General features: G+C 33.9%; 1 protein-coding gene and 1 non-coding gene across 2 annotated transcripts in view; one reads left to right on the top strand and one right to left on the bottom strand.

Annotated features, from left to right (window-relative positions):
* The window catches only part of Tbck (TBC1 domain containing kinase), a 224468-nt gene that overhangs the window by 6656 nt on the left and 197229 nt on the right, over positions 1-20583 (top strand). Inside the window, exons 2-3 of the mRNA XM_026403170.2 lie at positions 1004-1225; positions 9734-9806. Coding sequence (XP_026258955.2) covers positions 1033-1225; positions 9734-9806 — 266 coding nt within the window. The 5' untranslated portion in view covers positions 1004-1032. The remainder of the gene's footprint in view (positions 1-1003; positions 1226-9733; positions 9807-20583) is intronic.
* On the bottom strand, positions 7626-7700 carry Trnav-cac (transfer RNA valine (anticodon CAC)). Its single transcript has one exon. It is a non-coding gene; the product is annotated as a tRNA-Val (tRNA).

The raw sequence follows: 20583 nt of genomic DNA, 5'->3' as shown, positions 1-20583 counted from the left end.
AGTAGCTTTCTTTTTCTTTTTCTTTTTCTTTTTCTTTTTCTTTTCTTTTCTTTTCTTTTCTTTTCTTTTCTTTTCTTTTCTTTTCTTTTCTCTTCTCTTCTCTTCTCTTCTCTTCTCTTCTCTTCTCTTCTCTTCTCTTTTCTTTTCTTTCACCTGTGCCCAAACTAAACTATAATTTTTCAGTTTGCTCAGTTACTTTAGGGGAGAACTTTGTCTTTCTATTTCTTTTTTGCTTAGAGGATAAATAACTGCCCATATGGGGACTCTTGACTCTTTCAGACCACCCTTCTGACTTTATTTTTACTTTCTTTCACCATTGTTCTTACCTTCTCTGATGTAGCTTCTGAATTGGAAGAGACCAAGCAAACTTCCTGACCATTATAGGTTGCAAATCTTCTTTCTTTCTATTTTCTTGGCACAAGTACTCTTCCATATACATTTTGCTTTATAATAGCTTCTTGAAATCATTTTTGAGCTCCATAGTAGGAAGAAGACTTTATTCATGTGAAAATGCAATAACAAACTTTATGTGCTTTTAAAACTTTCAGGTGTCATTGAAGATGGGAATTCAGTCTAGCTTTTCTTTTTAATGCTATTGGGAAACTTTGGATTTGACTTAGAGCTGCAAAAAAAAAATTGTTTGAGTTTTTTCTTCTGTACCACCTTATAACTTTTAAACATTGATTTTTTAAATTTAAATTTTTAATTTTTTTGGTACCAGGGATTGAACTCAGGGGCACCGGACCACTGAGCCATATTCCCAGCCCCATTTTGTATTTTATTAAGAGACTGTGTCTTTCTGAGTTGTTTAGCGCCTTGCCATTGCTGAGGTTGGCTTTGAACTTGTGATCCTCCTGTCTTAATCTCCTGAACCACTGGGTGATATTTTTTATTGTAGTGTTCAGTTTGACATTGATCTCCAAGTGGTGTATTAAGTATAAGGTGAGAAAAATACTGACTTAATGTTTGTTCAGTCTGTAATAAAATTCTCTCTCTTTTCCAGATCATCTTGGAAGATCTGGAACTCCAAGAATGTTTCCCTTGAAGGATGCAGAAATGGGTGCCTTTACCTTCTTTGCCTCAGCCCTGCCACATGATGTTTGTGGAAGCAATGGCCTTCCTCTCACACCAAATTCCATCAAGATTTTAGGTCGCTTTCAAATCCTTAAGACTATCACCCATCCCAGACTGTGCCAGTATGTGGATATTTCTAGGGGAAAGCATGGTGAGTGAGTTTGCTTTTTTTGCTTTTTTTTTTGCTTCTTTCCTAGTACCTGTTTTCTACCTTCTTACCAAGATTCAGTGATATATATGTAGTAAATATAAAAAGAAATTGTTATGTGTGTAGGTGTGTGCTAGCTATTTATGTTTGAAAAGAATTTTGGCTGTTTTCAAATAAAAAGTCATAAGATTAGTTTTGCTTTTTTTTTTTTTTCTTTTTTACTGAGCAACGATAGTCTTTTCACATATTATTACATGTGTTTCAGCCTCATAAACCTACACTACTTTTTCTTTATTGTTCTTTTGAAAAGTAGGCTAAAAATTATACTTTGAAGTTAGGTAGTTTATTTCTCATAAAATTATTTGCTCTGAGAATCTTTGTGTTTATAGACTTGAAGTAGAAAATATTTTTGTAATGACAATTATCAATGGCTAATAGTTTAGTGTTTAATTATGTATCAGGCAAATATTTAAGTGTTTTACATATTTTAATTAAAAATCCTTATAAGATGACCTTGAAATAGAAACTATTACACCTTCATTTTAAGGATAAGGATATTGAAGTTCAGAGCAGGATCACACAAAAGAAAATATGGAATGGTAAAATAATAACAGTAATACATGTAATGATAAATTTTATTTGTTGAAATATCTTAAAAGTTGCCTATGTCTATAATCATATATTGATAACAAATGATAACAAACTATTCAGTGTCCAAGTACTTTAGAGCTCTACCATATACCTACTACTCTGAATATTTAGTTTTTGTTAGGAGGCTTAGTGATATGAATAGGAAAGAAAGTGATGGTGAGAAGGGTTGTATAGCAGATGATAAAAATATTTGATTTTTCATGTTCATACATGCATATGTGTATTATTTGTATATGTATGGTTGTATATATGTGTATATACATATATGTGCATGTATGTATGGACATATAAGCATATATATGTGTGTGTTTATACATCTGTATAGGCATAGACATACAAGCCTTAAAATACATGATTTTATCGTAGCTTCTTTTACTGTGCAAAGTTGCCTTCCATTGATTGACTGATGTACCAAATATCAGTATATTTCTGTTTTTGGCCTAACCTTTCAGTTGAAAACTTGGGAGACATCATATTGATGCCTTAAGGGTTTCTTTCTATAATAAACACATTTAGAAAGCAGAACTAGTAGAAAACTAGCTTTGAAACAAAGTTTACAAATATGTTGATGAGTTGAAGAATTTCTAGAAACAAGATTTTCTTAACCACTGACATTTCTTACTTTCTGCTTTTATATATATATATAACCTCTAAACCTCTATCTACAGGATTTATAACACTTTAGTAGACTGTTGCTTGATTCTATGGCTTTCTTTTTGTGCTAGGTTCCAAATATTTAGAAATGAATAAGTCAGGATAGGATCCTAGTTCCCAAATAAGCTGCAGAAATTTTAGGGAAGAATACAATCATGATTTTAATATAGCAGTACTAAAAATGGGTGATACACAATGTGCTGTTATAAGAATATAAAGGATAGAATGTTAAATTCTACATTGAAGAATATTGATGTTAAACTCTTACATAAAACTTTTGGTCTAAGTATTTCAGAATACAGTGTGATGGTTCCTTTGTGAAGTTTTATCTCCTTACATTTATTCATTTCAGTGGTACTGGTGGCCTAAAAATATTGAAGGATTTTCAAAAGATTTTCTTGTCTTTTGTTGTTGATATAGTCCTAACAAACCAAATCTTTTTTTCATTATTAATCAATCATTCTTATTTTAAAAAATAAATTTACATATTTTAATTGTAATCTTACTTTTTTTCCAAAAAGTATTTGAGACATGTTACAGATATCCATATAGTACTATTTAACACTTGTTGTGCACCCCTAATCCAAAATTCCAAAATGGATTGGTCCTTGAAAACTTTGGGATTTAGAAGCACTCTGAATTTCAGATATTGGAGTTAGGGATGTTCAACCCATAAAGTCTGCACATATTTCAAAATCTGGAAAACAAAAAAATTTGGAACATATTCCAAGCATTTTGTGTAGGGGAGATATATGAGATACATGGAAGAAAAATAAATAATCATTATGTAGATGTAGGAAGGCAAAAACTACTCTCTTATATTAAGTGTTTGAAGCCCAGGAATCAAATAATCATTTGACAAAACGCAGATTAACAGGATTAAAAAAATCTCAATATGTATATACATATACATATGTACATACTGAGATTTTTAGTATCTCTCTGTATGTATATATACATACATATATACACACATGTACATGCAGCTGGGGATTTCACAAAAATATCACTCAAAGAGCTAGTTAGAATTTGGGTCTTTAATATCTTTGTAATAAGGGGTGATAAAGTATAGAGAAGAGGCTAGACAAAGGAGAAGGGATTTGGGGCTTCTGGTGTGGATGTAATTTGTGGGAAGATGACTAGGAAAGATAAATAAAAAGTATTTAATAAGTTTCATTATGTAGGTAAGAGTCATTTTCCTTTCTGATGTGGGGAAGGGATACTTTTATAAATGGAAATTTCTGTCATTTTTACATAGGAGAAATTTATATCCTGCGATTTAGAGAAAATTATGTCCTTCAGCCAAAACAATCCTTACACCAATGTGGCACATTTTGGAGTGGCATACTCTGATATCCCTTTCATGGAGAAAGGAAATAGGATTAGAATAAGATATTAGGTTAGTAGTATTATTAAATGCATCGTTTCCTCAGGTGGGCTTTAAATTTGTAGGAGGAGGGTGGTGGTACCAGGAGTTGAACTCAGGGGCACTTAACCACAGAGCCACATCCTCAGCCATATTTTATATTTTATTTAGAGACAGGGTCTCACTAAGTTGATTAGCACCTCCCCATTGTGAGGCTGTATTTGAACTTGCAATCCTCCTGTTTCAGCCTCCTGAGCCTCTGGGATTACAGGCCTGTGCCATTGCTCCCAATTTAAATTTGTAGATTTCTTATAGGTAAGGGCAAAAGAAGGAAATCCAAGTACTTCAGAGATTTTTTTAAAATAAGAAGATAATTATGAGATTAACTGGTAGATTTTTACCTACATGTGCAAAAATGAGTTGTTGCAAAGTTTTAATGTTCCTACATCTGTCCTGCAAATGAAGTATGGAAACATTGTTATAGAAACTTCTTTGGTATGGGGAATTTTTATCTCTTTGTGTTGTTATAAGCAGTGTTCTCAATATATCTGGCTATGTTTGCTTTATTGTTTTGTTGAGTTTCTGTTTTGATTTTGTTGTTGTTGTTCTCTGAGCTGGGAATTCTCTGTAATTTATGGTCCCAATTTTTCTTTGGGTTAAAGTAAATTTGACAGTTTATAATAGCAGCTGATAACCTAGTAGCCATGGAGACCTATGAATGAGTGGTAGAAAGTCAGTGAACCCTTCAAAATTGTAAGTAAAATTGGATGTTTTTTTTGTGTGGATGTGTACAGATGCACTTTATCAAAGAAGTACATGGTTTTTGTTGATTCTCAAAAGGATTCTTAATGTAAAGACAGGGTTTTAAAGCACTGCCATCGAATATCAAATGTATGGAGAGACTCTTTAAAAAAAAGAGTCTCACTGGCAAAATTGAGGTTCTAATATAAGATCTCAGACTTTCCAAGGTTAACTTGACATGTACCTCTTGTTTTATTACATACATACTTTCTAATCAAGAGTCCTACAGTCAGGGCCACTGTAAGGGGTTTTGTCATTTGCACACTGCATGAAAGCTTCTGGCCAGAGGATTAGGTGGGAGCTATAATCTGATTCTAAGTGATACTGGAAGAAAGGATTCCTTTTCCAGTTGAAGATAAACATGAACATTACTGGTAACTTCATACAGTAGAATATATAGATAGCCCCATCCATTTGCCAAAAGCCCAGTACAAAACTTTTAGCAAGTTTCTTGTTGTTAAAAAATAACTTTTATTAATTAAATGGTGTCAATGAATTGTAACAGTGATCTACTTCACCTTTTGAATGTAGTACTGAGGCTTATTTTTTTTTAAATATTTTTTTTATAGTAGATGAACCCAATACAATACCTTTATATTATTTTTTTGTGGTTCTGAGGATCAAGTCCAGTGCCTCACACATGCTGGGCAAGTGCACTGCTAACTGAACTACAGCCCCAGGCCTGAAGCTTATTTTTATAAAAGGGGAACTTTTTCCTCTGGGGGCTGAGAATAAGACTACCCTGAGTTATCTGTTCTCCTCTGGAAGTAGATGTCTGCTAGAGGATCTAGGAAGTGACACTTCTTGGCATTCATCAAATCTTTGTTAGAAAAAAGGATTATTTCACAGTTTTATATGTTCATCTTAGCATCACATTTGTTTTTTATATAAGCCACTGCATTGCTGATTTGTATTTGGCACATTATGATTCCCAAATATTTTATTCTGTGAAACTGTATTGTTTTTATAACAAAAGAAGTTATTTTCAAACAGTGTTCCAGAGTTTCAGAACAGTCTCCCTAATGTTTCTTGAAAAAACTGGCTCATATTGGAAACATCATTGTGGTATACACTCTATTACCTCTGGGAGAAACACTGATATTCTGTCATGGATTTTGGCTCTGAACTATCAAAACAATGCTTAAAACAGTTGTATAGAATTCTTGAAACTTTGGCAAACATTGATTTATGATATCTTGAAGGAGTTTTCAAAAGAAGCCTGACAAATTTTAATCTAGTTCCAAATACTGTGGAAATGTTTTATACATAAAATGGTTAATTAATGGAATGTGAACATTTTAATAAATTCTGATGTTTTGTTATAAGTGTGACTGAGATATTATATCTAGTTTACAAAGTAAGCATGAAATTTTTTACACAGGACAGATCTCTGATGACTATCATCATTTCTAAAGACTATATCCTGCCTTTGCTCCATTAGTTCATTCAACAAATATATGTGTTGTCTCTGCCTGTGTTTTTTAGGTGACATTCTAAATATTAGTAATTTAATAATGAACAATATATTCCTGCCATATGAAATGTATTATTTGATTAGAGAAAACACATTAAATAAAAATGTATACAAATCCTTAGAGTTGAAACAAGTGCTACCAAAGAATAGTGTAATAGAGTACATTGTAGAAGTAATGAATAGATTTGGGGGACCAGAAAAGTCTGTAGGAAGTCACATTTAGCCAAGGTCCTCATTATCTCATTAGCTCCTCCCCAGCCTTGCAACAACCCTATGAGTTAGACCCCATTGTTTTCTTCCTTGTACACAAAAGAAAACTGGAATAGATAGGTTAGCAAATTTTTTCCAGGTCAATTAGCTAATGAATAGAAAATTAGGATTTGAGGCCAAGAAAAAAATATCCTATGCTCTTAACTACTTTGTTACATGATAGGAGTTAAATGCAGAAGTTGGGAAGATCATTTCAGGCCGTGGAAACCCATGTGTAATTAAATATTCAAAGGCAGGAAGATCAGAGTGGCTCAAAGTTGATGAGCTAGTATAAAATAACAAAAGAAGAAGACTGGGAGTTCCTTATTCAGATTTTTAATTATTTTATCACTTGGACTTTAGTGTGAAAATATGTTGGGGGTTGGAATAAGAGTTTATGTGAGGGTTGGGGTTGTAGCCCAGTGGTAGAGTGCTTGACTAGTATGTATGACGCACTGGGTTTGATTCTCAGCACTGAAAATAAATAAATAAGTGAATAAATAAATAGATAAATAAATTAATTAAAGGTCCATTGACAATTAAAAAAATATTAAAGGAAAAGAAGGGTGTATGTGAGAACAGTTAAGAGATTTTTGCAGTAACCTAATGAGATGATGCTTACTTGGACCCATGCTGTGGCAGATGGAGAAAACTGCATAGATTCCTGGAAACATTTTCAAGATAGCAATAGTAGGTCTGTTTGTGTAATTTGAGAAAGATTACTCCTAAGTTTCTATCTAGAGCAGCTGGCTGTATAATGGTATCATTTGTTGAAATAGCACCAAAAAAACTTGAAGACAGACTTTAAAGTGTAGTTTTACTTCTCTTGAGTTTCAGGTGACTTATATTAAGCGAGAAGTTGGCTATAAAAGCCTATAATTCAGAAGAGTTCAAGTCTAGATGTAAAAATTAGCCATCTTTCAGCATTGGGAGTAGAGAAGGAGAAAATACAATTAGAAGACCCCAAATCAAAGCTAGAGAAATAGGCAGTATTTCATTTTAGATGGAAGAAATGATGATCTACAGAGGAAACTTAAGAGGACGGAGCCAGATAGGGATAGAAAAACCCAACAAATGTAGGAATAAAAAGCAAAGGAATATCCTTTTCTGTTTTGGTTTTATGATATGTTTTGATGTTTTGTTCCTCTTAGAACTTTGCAGTTACACTAAATTGCTTGGAGTTTAGCTTCTTTTTTTGGGAGGGGAGAGGGGGGCGCGCTGGGGATTGAACCCAGGGCCTTGTGCTTGTGAGACAAGCACTCTACCAACTGAGCTATACCCCCAGCCCCTCAGCTTCTTTTTTCTTCTTCTTTTTTTTTTTAATTGAGTGAGAGCTTGAAGTTTTATCATGGCTTCCTTATTGTTTTTCTTTTCTCTCATTAAGCGTTCTTTCAGATTTAATTCTCTTTAAATTTCTATTAAATACCCCTGCTAAACCCATCCCTAGCTTTGTCTTCTGCTATTTAATTCTCTTTCCCTTCCTGTTTAATTTGAATTTTTTTTATCTGAAAATGATAGTTTGAATTCATAGTATTTTTAATTTTTGTGTTTCAGATTGTTCCAAAATAATACCCTACCTTCACACCCCATGTCACACTGCCTGTACAACATTGTCCTTTATCTTACTCTCTACTGCAATTTGAAAGATCATATGTTGAACCAGTTACTGAGAGTTATCTCATATATATCTTCTGTTCTCAACTTCTACTTTCCCATCTTCTGTTCTTTTTTCTACCTTTGCTTCTTTTTCACCTTCACCAAACCTCTATTTGTAGTTATCATTATTATAGTATCTTTGTAACTTCTTTTCTCAATGTCATTGTTTTTTTGCTCAAATTATTTTATATTTTATTAACATGTATCAATTGTATGTATTAATGGGGTTCAGTGTGATATTTCCACACATGCATATGGTTGGACTGATCAAACCCAATTTCCCTTTATCTACTATTCCACACCCTCTTCCCACCCACTACTAATGACCATTTTACATTCAGGTCCAGTCATTTTTGCTTACACGTATGATAGAGTATATGTTGTCTTAATGTATTTGGGCTTATAACTTTAACACAGTGTATTCATTTCCATCTATTTTGGTATAAATTATAGGATTCCATACCATACACGATTTTCTTTATCCAGTCATCTGGTGATGAGCATCTAAAGTGATTCCATATCATAGCTATTGTGAATAGTATTGAAGTAAACATGGGGTGTGCAGGCATCCCTTTGGTACGCTGTTCTTTTGAATGTATATCTAAAAGTAGAAAACCCGGATAATATGGTAGATCTACTTTTCACCGTAATTCGTTTTGCTTTGTGTTAACTTTCTTCCTTGCATAACTTAGAACCCATTTTGCATAGAAACTTATAACAGCTCAATTTTTTTTAAAGTGAAACTCTTTGAAATAACCTTACAAAATACCTAACCACTTCTAAACTCAGTTGTACTTTCTTTTGTTTGTAGATTCATTTAACAAAAAATTATTGATCTGCCACTGTGTCAGGTATGATGTTAGTCACTAGGGATAATGGATAAGTAAAAGGGAAAGACGGTATGGGTTGGTCATTAGATCTGTACTATCTTAGTTGATCTGTTTAAAAATAAAAATTACATTATAAAATGGTCTACTATTATTTTATATTATTTAATATCAGCAGGCCTCATGATGTTGCAAACAGGTTGATTTTATTTTCTCTCTCTGTAGAATATTTCTACTTTTCTCAAATTTCTGAATTCTATTTCAAAGACTTTGGGTTTGACTCAGACGGTCAAAACAGTAAATAATTTTCAAATTTCTCTGTCCCTTTAAAATTTCTTTGTACCTTTTTGGCAGTTTTTCAGTTTATATCAAAGGGATCATTTCTTTTATCCCAAGGTTAACCTTTCCTTCTGTTTTTCATGAAGCATATAAGAGAAACTCTAGAGAAAAAAAGTAAGATGAAAAAGAATTGTTACATGGGGCCATGTGGCACACGCCTGTAATCCCAGTAGCTCAGGAGGCTGAGATAGGAGAATCCTGAATTCACAGCCAGCTTCAGCAGCAGCGAGGTGCTAAGCAACTCATTGAGACTCTGTCTCCATATAAAATACAAAAGAGGGTTGGGGGTGTGGCTCAGTAGTTGAGTGCCCCTGAGCTCAATCTCTGCTACCAAAAAAAAAAAAAAGTTATTTATTTAACTAGATATTTATCCTATTTTTCTATATATTTAGTAATATATTTAATATATAGCTTTAAGATTCTGTTATTCATATTATATGTTAGTAACTTAAGTGCTCATCAAATATAAAGTGTATTTGCTTTGTTTTGCTCAGAAAGACTGGTCGTGGTGGCTGAACACTGTGAACGGAGTCTGGAAGATTTGTTACGAGAAAGAAAACCTGTGAGGTACTGTATAATATCAGGACAAGTAAATGAAAAGTGGAAATTGGCAAATAAAAGTAGAAAATACAGAGCTTTGATTTTTTTCTACTACTTATATAATGATGAAATCAAGACATAATTTTTTTCTTTAGGAAATTTAATTCACAAGTTACATAGAAATTCAATGTAAACGTATTCATGTTTTGCAAAGAAGTCATTCTCTGACGTACTTTAAAAATTCCTGAAAAGAGTATATTTATATGAATTTTTTTTATACTGGAGCATGAACTCAGGGGCACCCAACCACTGAGCCACATCCCCAGCCCTATTTTGTATTTTATTTAAAGACAGGATCTCACTGAGTTGCTTATCACCTTCCTATTGCTGAGGCTGGCTTTGAACTCTTGATACTCTTGCCTCGGCCTCACCAGCTTCTGGGTTTACAGGTGTGTGCTACGGAACTGGGCTTGAAAATTTCATTCTTCCTAGCACCAAGCATTTTAGTGGCTAAAGTTATTTTCATAAGATTCTGGTTATTTTAGGGATACAATGAACTCTGTTAAGTAAATGTCATGTTGAGGAGGAGAAAGACAATAACCATGACTTAAATAAAATTTAACGATTCAATTTGAATTTTATATGTAAACAACTGAATAAATTTATTTTCTATCTTTTGGCAAGAAGAATATACGATCTAAACTTTTATTACAAATTATGCTGTCAAATGAATTGTTTTACAAATTTTTTTGAAATTATCTTAAAATCATCAAAATATATCTTTAATGAATCAAGAAAGTTGCATTAGACTGATTATAAAATGCTTGCCATTAGACTTTATAACACTGTAATTATCTGTTTCTTCAAAACCTTCCGCTGGAGTTTCCCCAAACATGCTGGCAGGGGAGTACCTATAAAAAAAAAAAAAAAAAACAACCCATACTACCCCAAGGTAGGGCCAATTAAGTTTCCAAAGAAAGAAGCATTAAATACCAGGGGGAATCAAGCATTTATTAAGGAAACTGAGTGCTCTAGCTTGTTAAGATTTAGCAAAAGTGATATTTTCCCCACATATATCTGCAGCAAGGGATCAGGGTATGAAATTCATATGAGTGTTAAAGGAATTTTTACTCAAGACTGAGGCCAGTTTCTCTAATTTAAGTGTTTTGAGCAACAACTTAAAATACTATTTTCAGTGCTTGGGAACATTCAAAGCCCTGGTCTGGGCTCAAGCCTGCTGGGAAAAACCTGCACCTAATTGGGTCACTGAGAATCAAGACACTGATTTTTGGTTAGGACACAGAAATAAAGTGATAGGGAAAGAGGGGGCTATTGGGGGATCCTGTGCCATCCTAATTTAAAAAATGTTTTTATTCTCATTGGTTAACACTTTTCCATCACTACAATATTCTGAATGAAAGGAAATCTTTTTCAAGGGAACAAAAATGAGTATCTTATTAAATGCTGATAATTTTATGGGAACAAAACAAATAAATTGAATAGAACTTTCCTTAGTACTTCAAATGATTTGACCTCTGAATAAAAGGCTTTGGGGCCCCTGGGTAAAACTACAGATACCATGTTTATCATAGTGTTACTTTCTTCTTTAGAAAGATATAGTCTGACGGTAGGTAATAAAGTGAGTATTTAGAAATAGTTTCACCTTATTTAGTGTACCTTTTTATAGTTATATTTTGTGTAATGTCACCAATTTTGATTATTTTAAAAATACGTAGTATTATTCTTTGCTCACCATTTCAGATTTATACTATAATTTGTGTCACTGCTACTAAAATTAATTCTTTGTAAAAGCTAGTTGATACACTGCTACTAAAAATAATTCTCTGTAGAAGCTAGTTGATACTTATGTTAGTCATCTTTTTGTCACTGTAACCACAACACTTGAAAAGAACAAGTTAGAAGAAGAAATATTTATTTTGGCTCTTGGTTTCAGAGGTTTTAGTCCATGGTTGTCTGACTCAATTGCTTTAGGCTTAAGGTGAGTGTGACCATCATGGTAGAAGGGCATGGTAGAGGAAAGCTGCTTAGATCTTAGCAACTGGAAAGCAAAGAGAGGAGAAAACTCCAGCAATAAGATATATTCCTCAAGGATCCCCAATGACCCCTTCCTCTGACTGTGTTCCACCTACCAAGAATCCATTTACATTTTCAGTCCATCAAGCATTGTCCACTGGTGAGACTAGAGCCTTCATAATCCCATCATTTCCCAAAAGCCCCACCTCTAGACATTGCTGCATTGGGAGCCAAATCTTCGACACAGGAGATTTTGAGGGATATTCTAGATATAAATCATATCATTAAAATTCAAAACAATTTCAGTCTTCATCTATGAAAAATATTTCAACTGAGCCTGGGTTAAATTTGTATAAAGATTTATTATGCAACATGTGTAATGAAAAAGCTCTTGAGCCAGACATGGTAGTGCACGCCTGTAATTCCAGCAACTTCAGAGGCTAAAACAGGAAGATCGAGAGTTCAAAGCCAGCCTCAGCAAAAGTGAGGCTTGCTAAGCAACTCAGTGAGATCCTGTCTCTAAATACAATAAAGAATAGGGCTGGGGATGTGGCTCAGTGGTCAAGTGCCCCTGAGTTCAATCTGTGGTACCAAAACAAATAACAAAAAAAAGCTGTTGACTAGCAAGACATCCTTGCACAAGCCTCTTAATCATTTTCGTTATTTGTAAAACAAGGAATTATATATGATCTAAGGATCATTCTAGAAGAAGTTATGCCCAGCTTTTTAATATGCATTACATCTTGATATGGTATTGATCAATTGCACTTATAAATATATATTTTTGTGTTTTCTTATACCAACATTTTGAACCATCATTTTTTATTAAGTAGTAGATTCCTTAATAGAAAAACCCATGGCAAATCTGAGTGTAAAATTTCTGTGTTATAACTTAAAAGGCTAAATTCTTACAGAAAGAAACATCTATTTTTTTTTATTCCATTCCAAGGGGTGTGTGTGTGTGTGTGTGTGTGTGTGTGTAACAAATATATATATGTGTGTGTGTGTGTGTGTGTGTGTGTGTATAAACATATGCTATAATTTCATTTATATGAAATACCAGAACAATTAATACTTGTCCATGATGACAGAAAATCAGTGCTTGAGTGTGACTGGGAGAAGTGGGTAATGTGTGAACTAATTTAAAATGGCCTTAGGGGATCTTTTCAAAGTGATGGAAATTTTTTTACATTTTAATCTGGCTATTACATACATGGTGAGTGCTTTTGTCAAAATTCAGTAAAATGTACACATAAGATATATACATTTCACCTATGTTTACGCAGGTGAATATACCAAGTTCCAAAGAAGTCTATTGAGTTATTTTCTTGGCTTGAGTCTTGAATTTCTCATAAAGATATATGATGTTAATGAAGATGCTTGATCCAATGGCTTCCTTTTTATTCTTTGTTTTTTTTGGTTCATGGAAGATATAATATGAATTTATTATTGATTAATAAACTTCTTCAACACTAAATGGTTTATAGCAGCAATAAACATTAGTTACCTAATATAGTTTCTCTGGGCCAGGATTATAGGAATGACTTAGTTGGATGGTTCTAATTTAGGAGATAAAGGTCATGAGAAGGTTATAGTCAACACATCAGTTAGGTCTGCATTCATCTGAGCTTGACTGGGAATCAGTGGTCTATTCCTGACATGGTTCATTCATAAAATGGTACCAGTTGTTGACATGAGGTTTTGATTCTCCCTCCCATTGAGGGCCTTTCTACAGGTCACCTTACTATTCACACAGAGTGAGCAATCTAAGAGAGAAGAGAAAGCAAGGGAGAAGCTGCAGTGCCCTTTGTGATCTAGCCACAACTGTATACTTTCATGTCCTCAGCATTCTATTGGTTGCACATGCCAGACAATAACTCTTACTGCTGTGGGAGGAGACTAATAAGGAATATGAACTTCTGGAGTCTCTACTCATTGGGATCCATATTGGGAGCTGACTACCTACCACAGAAGTCTTAGAGATCATATAAGTACTTAAAAAAAAAAAAAAAAAAAAAAAAGCGGTGGCGCATGCCTGTAATCCCAGTGGCTTGGGAAGCTGAAACGGGAGGATTTGAGTTCAAAGCCAGTCTCAAGGTGCTAAGTAACTCAGTGAGACCTTGTCTCTAAATAAGATACAAAATAGGGCTGGGATGTGGCTCAGTGCTTGATTGCCCTTGAGTTCAATCCCTGTTACCCCCCACCAAAAAAGTGAAATGCTAAAACAGCATTATCACTAATTTAAAAAATAGCTGAAGTTCTTAAAATTATTCAGCATATATTTAGGGTATTTAGGGCAGAAGAAAGGAAGGAGTTTATACTCCAAAGAGAGAGAATATTCAGATGTACTAGAGGTGAACTAGGGTCTTCATGGCCATGCCATCATGAAACATAATGAAAAATGTCCTATATCCTGAAAATAGACCTTACCATGATTTTGAGCTCCCAGCAATTCCTGAGGCCTGCATAGCTGTAATGAGAGCTGTACCTTGATATTAGGATGGTAGTGTCTACATACTGTTCCTTCTTCTTTTTTTTTTTTTTTTGCTTTTGTAAATGGACAGTGGTGCTGAGGATGGATCGAACCCAGTCCCTCACATGTGCTAGACAAGTGATCTGCCACTGAGCTATAGCCACAGCTCCCAGAATGTTCCTCCTGATTGCCACATTTCTTTCTCTGCCCAGATATGCCCTTCCTTGACTTAAGTTAAAAGACTGATGCAAAACAAAGAATCTTGGTGACACAGAAGACAAATATCCATTTCATCTCTTTACTTCTACTCTTTCTATTTTTTCTTTCTACTGTTTTTAACTTTCACTTGTTAATCAAGATTTCTTTACCAATGAGATTATAGCCATTATCTTTTTTTAACTAAAGTCTGTAGTTTATTTACATTCCCTTACTTTTACTTAATTCTTTCTTACATACCACATTTAGTTGTAATGTCTCAGACTCTTCTTAATTGTGACTTCTGCAGAATTCTAGCCATTATCTTTTAAGAAGCTTTAGCTTCCTATTCTTATCATCCTTTTTAGAGATGATTAATCTCCTCTGTTAGCTGTGAGATGACAGTGGTTTCTACAGTGAATAGAAGGCATCTTTCTTCAATGCCTTTGGGTCTGTCTTCTAGAGGACAAAATGTTATAGAAAGAAGCACAATCTTTGAAGTGTTTGTAATTTAAACGAATGTAAATGAGATTAAATGCAAAATTAGCATTGTGTTTCATGTCATTTACATTTTATAGTAGGCATTTTCATTTATTTTATCTTTTGTGATACTGGGGATTGAACCCATGGCCTTGTACATGCAAGGAAGGTACTCTGCCTACTGAGCTATATCCCCAGTCCCATTTTCATTTATTTTAAACAGAATATAGCAGCCTTTTCAGGTCTTCATAAGTTTCTTCAGTGAGATGTATTTAAACATTTGTGTACATTCTTTTTTTTTTTTTTTTTTTTGGTACTGGGGATTGAACTCAGGGGCACTTGACCACTAAGCCACATCCACAGCCCTATTTTGTATTTTTTTAGAGATAGGGTCTCACTGAGTTGCTTAGTGCCTCGCTTTTTTTTGCTGAGGCTAGCTTTGAACTCACAATCCTCCTGTTTTACCCTTTGAAGCCGCTGGGATTACAAATATGTACCATCGCGCCCTGGCCTAAAGTACTATTTATTATTATTATTATTATTATTAATAGTATTAGTAGTATCAGGAACTCAACCACTGAGCCACATCCTCATCCCTATTTTGTATTTTACTTAGAGACAGTGTCTCACTGAGTTGCTTAGTACCTCACCTTTGCTGAAGCTGGCTTTGAACTCATGATCCTCCAGAGCTGCAGGAATTACAGGCGTGTAACATGTTTATGGAAAGTGAGATGTTCTTAAGACTTATAAATTAGTTTTTTACTTCCAAAAGCACCTGGCAGCTGTAAGAAAGGCAGATGCACAAGTAAACAGGAAATCTTCTTTTTAGATAGGATTGTAATTTGAGATTGATGATTATTACTCATCTGTTTGTATGTATTGTAAAACTGTAAGCTGCTAGTTTTCTGGGATTATTTGTAAATAACTATCATTCAAGGCTTGTAGCTTCCTTGATTTATATTTTGAAAACAAAATTAAACTGTTAAAATTGGCAGGATAGAAAGTAGGGGAATGAAAACTAAAAACTTGAGTCTTGTTTCAGTTTACTGACTTTTTGTGTGAAAGATTTAATATTAAACCAATATTTTACTATACTATCATAGTAGTTATTTGCATTACTAATAGATTATATCTTAGCTTCATATTCTACTAGAAACATTAAGCATTCTCCTTCTTTTTAGTTTTAATGGTCATAAAAACAAACTTTGAGAATTCATGTAATCCAGGTTGAGAATTATAAGTTTGTATTATGACCTTGAGGTCTTATTGAGTTAGTTTTTTATAGAGCAGTGTTATTTGTACACATGTTTTACTAATCTGGTTTAAAGGAGAAAAGTACTCAACATTTTCTTTAAAGTCTATTCAGGCTCAAATTTATTTTATTTATTTATTTATTTATGTATGTATGTATGTATGTATGTATGTATGTATGTTTGTGGAATTTATTTTAGGGGAAAGCTGCTGTCTTTCCAGTGGCTTTTATGTTACCTATACTAGAGTTTTGTCTTGCCAACATTTCTCACTAGTTCAGTTTTCAAAATTATTATTTGGAAACAGAAACATGGAATTAAACTCCTGTGCCTTGTATGATACAAGAAAACTAATATTATTTGGAAGACTTGTTTGAAATCATCATTTGTTATCTGAGCATCTACTTTGCTATTTTTAAACCAATTCAAGAGACTGAAAAGTAGAGAAATTTAGATCTTATCTGTTCTCTGGAAGACTTTCTAGGGAATATCAAAAGAGATGCACTTTTATTACTCCTATTAAAGCTAGCACGAGGAGATATAAATCTTTTAAGTCTAAGTGTCATGAGGAAAAGTATTTCCGTTTTGTGTTAGTAGTATGTATGCAGAGCATGTACTTTTGCTTAATCTATAATAATAATGACAAGTGTAACTCATAGATATTCAGGAGAATTTTGGAACTTGCAGTACAGTTTCTACTTTGTCCTTAAATTTGCAAGTGAAGGAAGGATGTGTAATGTAGGCATGTTTCTGTAATAAAATGTAGTTTGTCACATTTTTAGAATTATAGTTTTGAAAGTTTAACAGAATACCATGAGACTTTGATGGAAAGCAGATTATGTCTGTAGCTCTTTACTAGTTTGATGGAAAATATTATTTGATTTATTCAGATGAATAAGTTTTATTTGCCCCTTTTAAAACATTGCCTACTCACTGCATGAGATTCTTCAAGGAATTTGGACACATTCTGGAATGTGTTGGTTCAGAGTTGGAGAATGGACCACAGGTATATATCTGATGGTTTCTACTACCTATTTGTGCTGACTATAGAAAATCCTTATTTTAAACTGAAAGCTGATAGAAGTTTATTCATACTTCCCCTTCACTTCGGAGTGCCTAGTTTAAAATGCATTTGACATTATTATGTAGTCATGTAATTAGGTGTTTATGTAACTAATCTATATTTTTCTTCCTAGTTTTTCCTGTTTTGTTTAAAGATAGAAAATAACATAAGAGGGTACTCTTCACTCAGGCTTGGAATCTTGCATGATGTTTTCCTTTTGAACCCTACACCTTGTTAGTTGTCAAGTACTGTCAACCTTGGTAATGTTTCTCACAGTTTGTTGGCCTCTGCATTATTTGGTGTAGGTCTTCACTGACCAACAACTTAACTATTACATTCTCTCTGATCTTCCAGATTTAAGTCTTTCCGTATTCCAGTTACACCTACTTTCTATGTTATATTAATATTCTTGAGGATCACACAATACTCTGCTCAAAAACATTTGGTGGCTTTCCTTTTTTTTTTTCCTGAAGAAAATGCATTTTATAAGGTTAAGGATCTGACTTTAATCTAACTTTCTGTGTAGTGTCTAAACTATGCAAATAGTTTTTATTGTTGCCAATATATAGTTGAAAATACTGATTGTCAGAGTATTGGAATATACTATGAAGATGGAGGTGGTATTTTTTTTAAGCATAATGTCTAATACTTCAATACATTTTTCTGTCTTCCTTTATTCCCTTCTTCTCAACCAAAGCATCCATTATATTTGTCTTCTCTAAATTTATGTTACATTCTATTTCGCTAGCAGTAAGGTATTTTTCTTCCAAGTTATAAGTGTTTGCCTGTGATTCTAGAATTAAGGAAGGGGTGCTTTATCTTCCCTAATTAACAATTTTGATACACATACTGTAACTCATTCACTTTTCTGTTTCCTGGCATGTTAGCATACAAATTTAAATTTTTAAAAATATATTAGTAAATGAACTAGGAGTGAATTATATTTTTATTTCATTATGCAATTTGAATATTTCCCTATTATATTTCTTTTAATCATATACCATAATGTAATTTCCAAAGCAAATGAGTTTTGGTGAAAGTATGATGCAAATGTGATCTTGGTAATTTGGTTTTAATTTTCCTGGCGGTTTTTTAAAAAATAAAATGATGATAATTATAGATAATTACCAATTGTTGATTTGTCCTGCCCAAGTTCATTCAGGTTGTTGACAGAATTCAGTTCTTTGTAATTCTAAGATTGTGTTCCTATTTCCTTTACTCTCTACTGGGGGACTGCCTAGGAACCATCCATATTCTTTGTCATATGGCTCTTTCTATCTTCAAAGCCAGGAACAGTGAATCATATCACAGATCTCACTCAGGCATTGAATTTCTCTTTTTACCTCTGTCTCTGATCCTTGAACCAGATTTCAGGGACTCAATTGGGAAGGTCAGACCCACCCAAATAATCCCCATTCTTAATGTCAATGGTACTATATAAAATATTACTCCATCATGCTGATAAAATTGCTCATATTCATATTCTTGGAATTATACAAGGTGTGTGCATCAGGGAGCAGGGATCTTGGGAATTGTCTTACAGACATAGCTACCATAATTATAGTAAAAATTAGGGGAAATTATTTACACTTATAAAATGAGTAATAAATAATTGGTGTTCTTTTTTGTATAAATAAGTCATGTGGCAGGAGGAGTGAGAATTGTATATGCTAGAGGTTCCCAACATCACTCTCAGTTGTAGTGATGCATTAGTGTCACTTAGAAGTGTGACTCAGAAGTCGTTATATGCATTGTTACAGTGTACTACTGCAAGAGAATACACAATGGAATCAGCAAAGGGAAAAAAAAAGAAATGCTTATGGAAGAAAGTATGGAGGGAAGCTGGCACAAGCTTCCCAAAGTCCTCTCCCTGCTGTGACTAATTGTGATTACATGTGCAAAGTGTTGTCTATAACGGAAGTTCACCTGAGTCTAGGTGTCTAGGGGAGTCTTATAGGCAGTTCCTTTATGCCTAACTGCCATTGCTAATGCTCCAAAGCCTGTAAAAGAAGCAGGTGTTCTATGTAAATCACATTTTGCAAACTAGACAAGCTGGTATATAGTATGATTCAAGGCCTCAAAACTGCAAAATATGCTTAGCAGTTAGAACATTCTAGTGGCACAGTTCCTAAGATTTTGCTAACACTAGTCAGGAAAACACACTTCTTGGGAATATACAGTTTGAGGAAAGATTACATTAGTTTTGGGGAGAGGAGTACTGGGAATTGAACTCAGGGGCACTCAACCACTGAGCCACATCCCAAGCCCTATTTTGTATTTTATTTAGAGACAGGGTCTCACTAAGTTCCTTAATGCCTTGCTTTTGCTGTGACTGGCTTTGAATTCTTGATCCTCCTGCCTTAGCCACTAGGATTACAGGTGTTTCCACAGCCCCCTGCACATTAATTTGTTGTTGTTGTTTATTTTATTTTGTGGTGCTGGGTATTGAGCTCAGGGCCTTGTACATGCGAGGCAAGTACTCTACCAACTGAGCTATATCTCCAACCCTCAACATTAGTTTTTGGGAAAGTATTAAAGTAGATTTTATAGCTGCTTCCAGCAATTTATTAAATATTTTAAGACTGTGTAAATAAATGGTCCCTAGTCTTGTTCAGTTAGGGTTTGGGTAAAGACAAATTTTTAAAAAAAATTTTTTATTCAACCTTTATATTAATTTTCCATTACTGCTGTAGCATATTGCCACAACTTTAGCAGCAGGAAACAGCACATATTTATTATTACACAGTTCTATATGTCAGAAGTCTAATGGGCTTGGGTGGTTTCTGTATTTCTAACAAGACTGAAATCCAGATAGGGCTGCATTCCCTCTGGGGACTATACGGAAGAATCCATTGCCAGGCATAGTCAGGTTGTTGGTGTAAACTGTTGAAGAACTGATACAGCCATTTCCTTGCTATTGTTTGCAGGAGCCATTTGCTTCTAGAAGCAACAGCATTAACAGTCTTATGGATAGAAACAGCAGGCCAAACCTTCTCATTTTGAATCTCTGAACTCTCCTGCCTCTGCTTCTACCACCCTCTTCAATTCATGTTTTGCTTTTTTATATTGGATGACATTAGGCCCACCTGAATAATTCAGGATATTGTTATATTTCAAGACTAGCAGATTAGCAACCTTATTTCCCCTGCAGAATCCATTCACAGCAGTACCTGGACTAGTAATGGATTGACTATCTAAGTAACAGGTCTTTGGGGTTGCTATATTTAGAATTCTACCTCTTTTTCTTTTTCTTCTTTTTGCTGGTGCTGGGGATCCAAACCAGGGAGTTGTGAATGCTAGGTAAGTTCT

This window comes from Urocitellus parryii, chromosome 10 (assembly GCF_045843805.1).
Source record: "Urocitellus parryii isolate mUroPar1 chromosome 10, mUroPar1.hap1, whole genome shotgun sequence".
Classification (NCBI taxonomy): Eukaryota; Metazoa; Chordata; class Mammalia; order Rodentia; family Sciuridae; genus Urocitellus; species Urocitellus parryii.
Note: the sequence above shows the minus strand (reverse complement) of the source record. Positions and strands in the feature narration are given on the sequence as shown.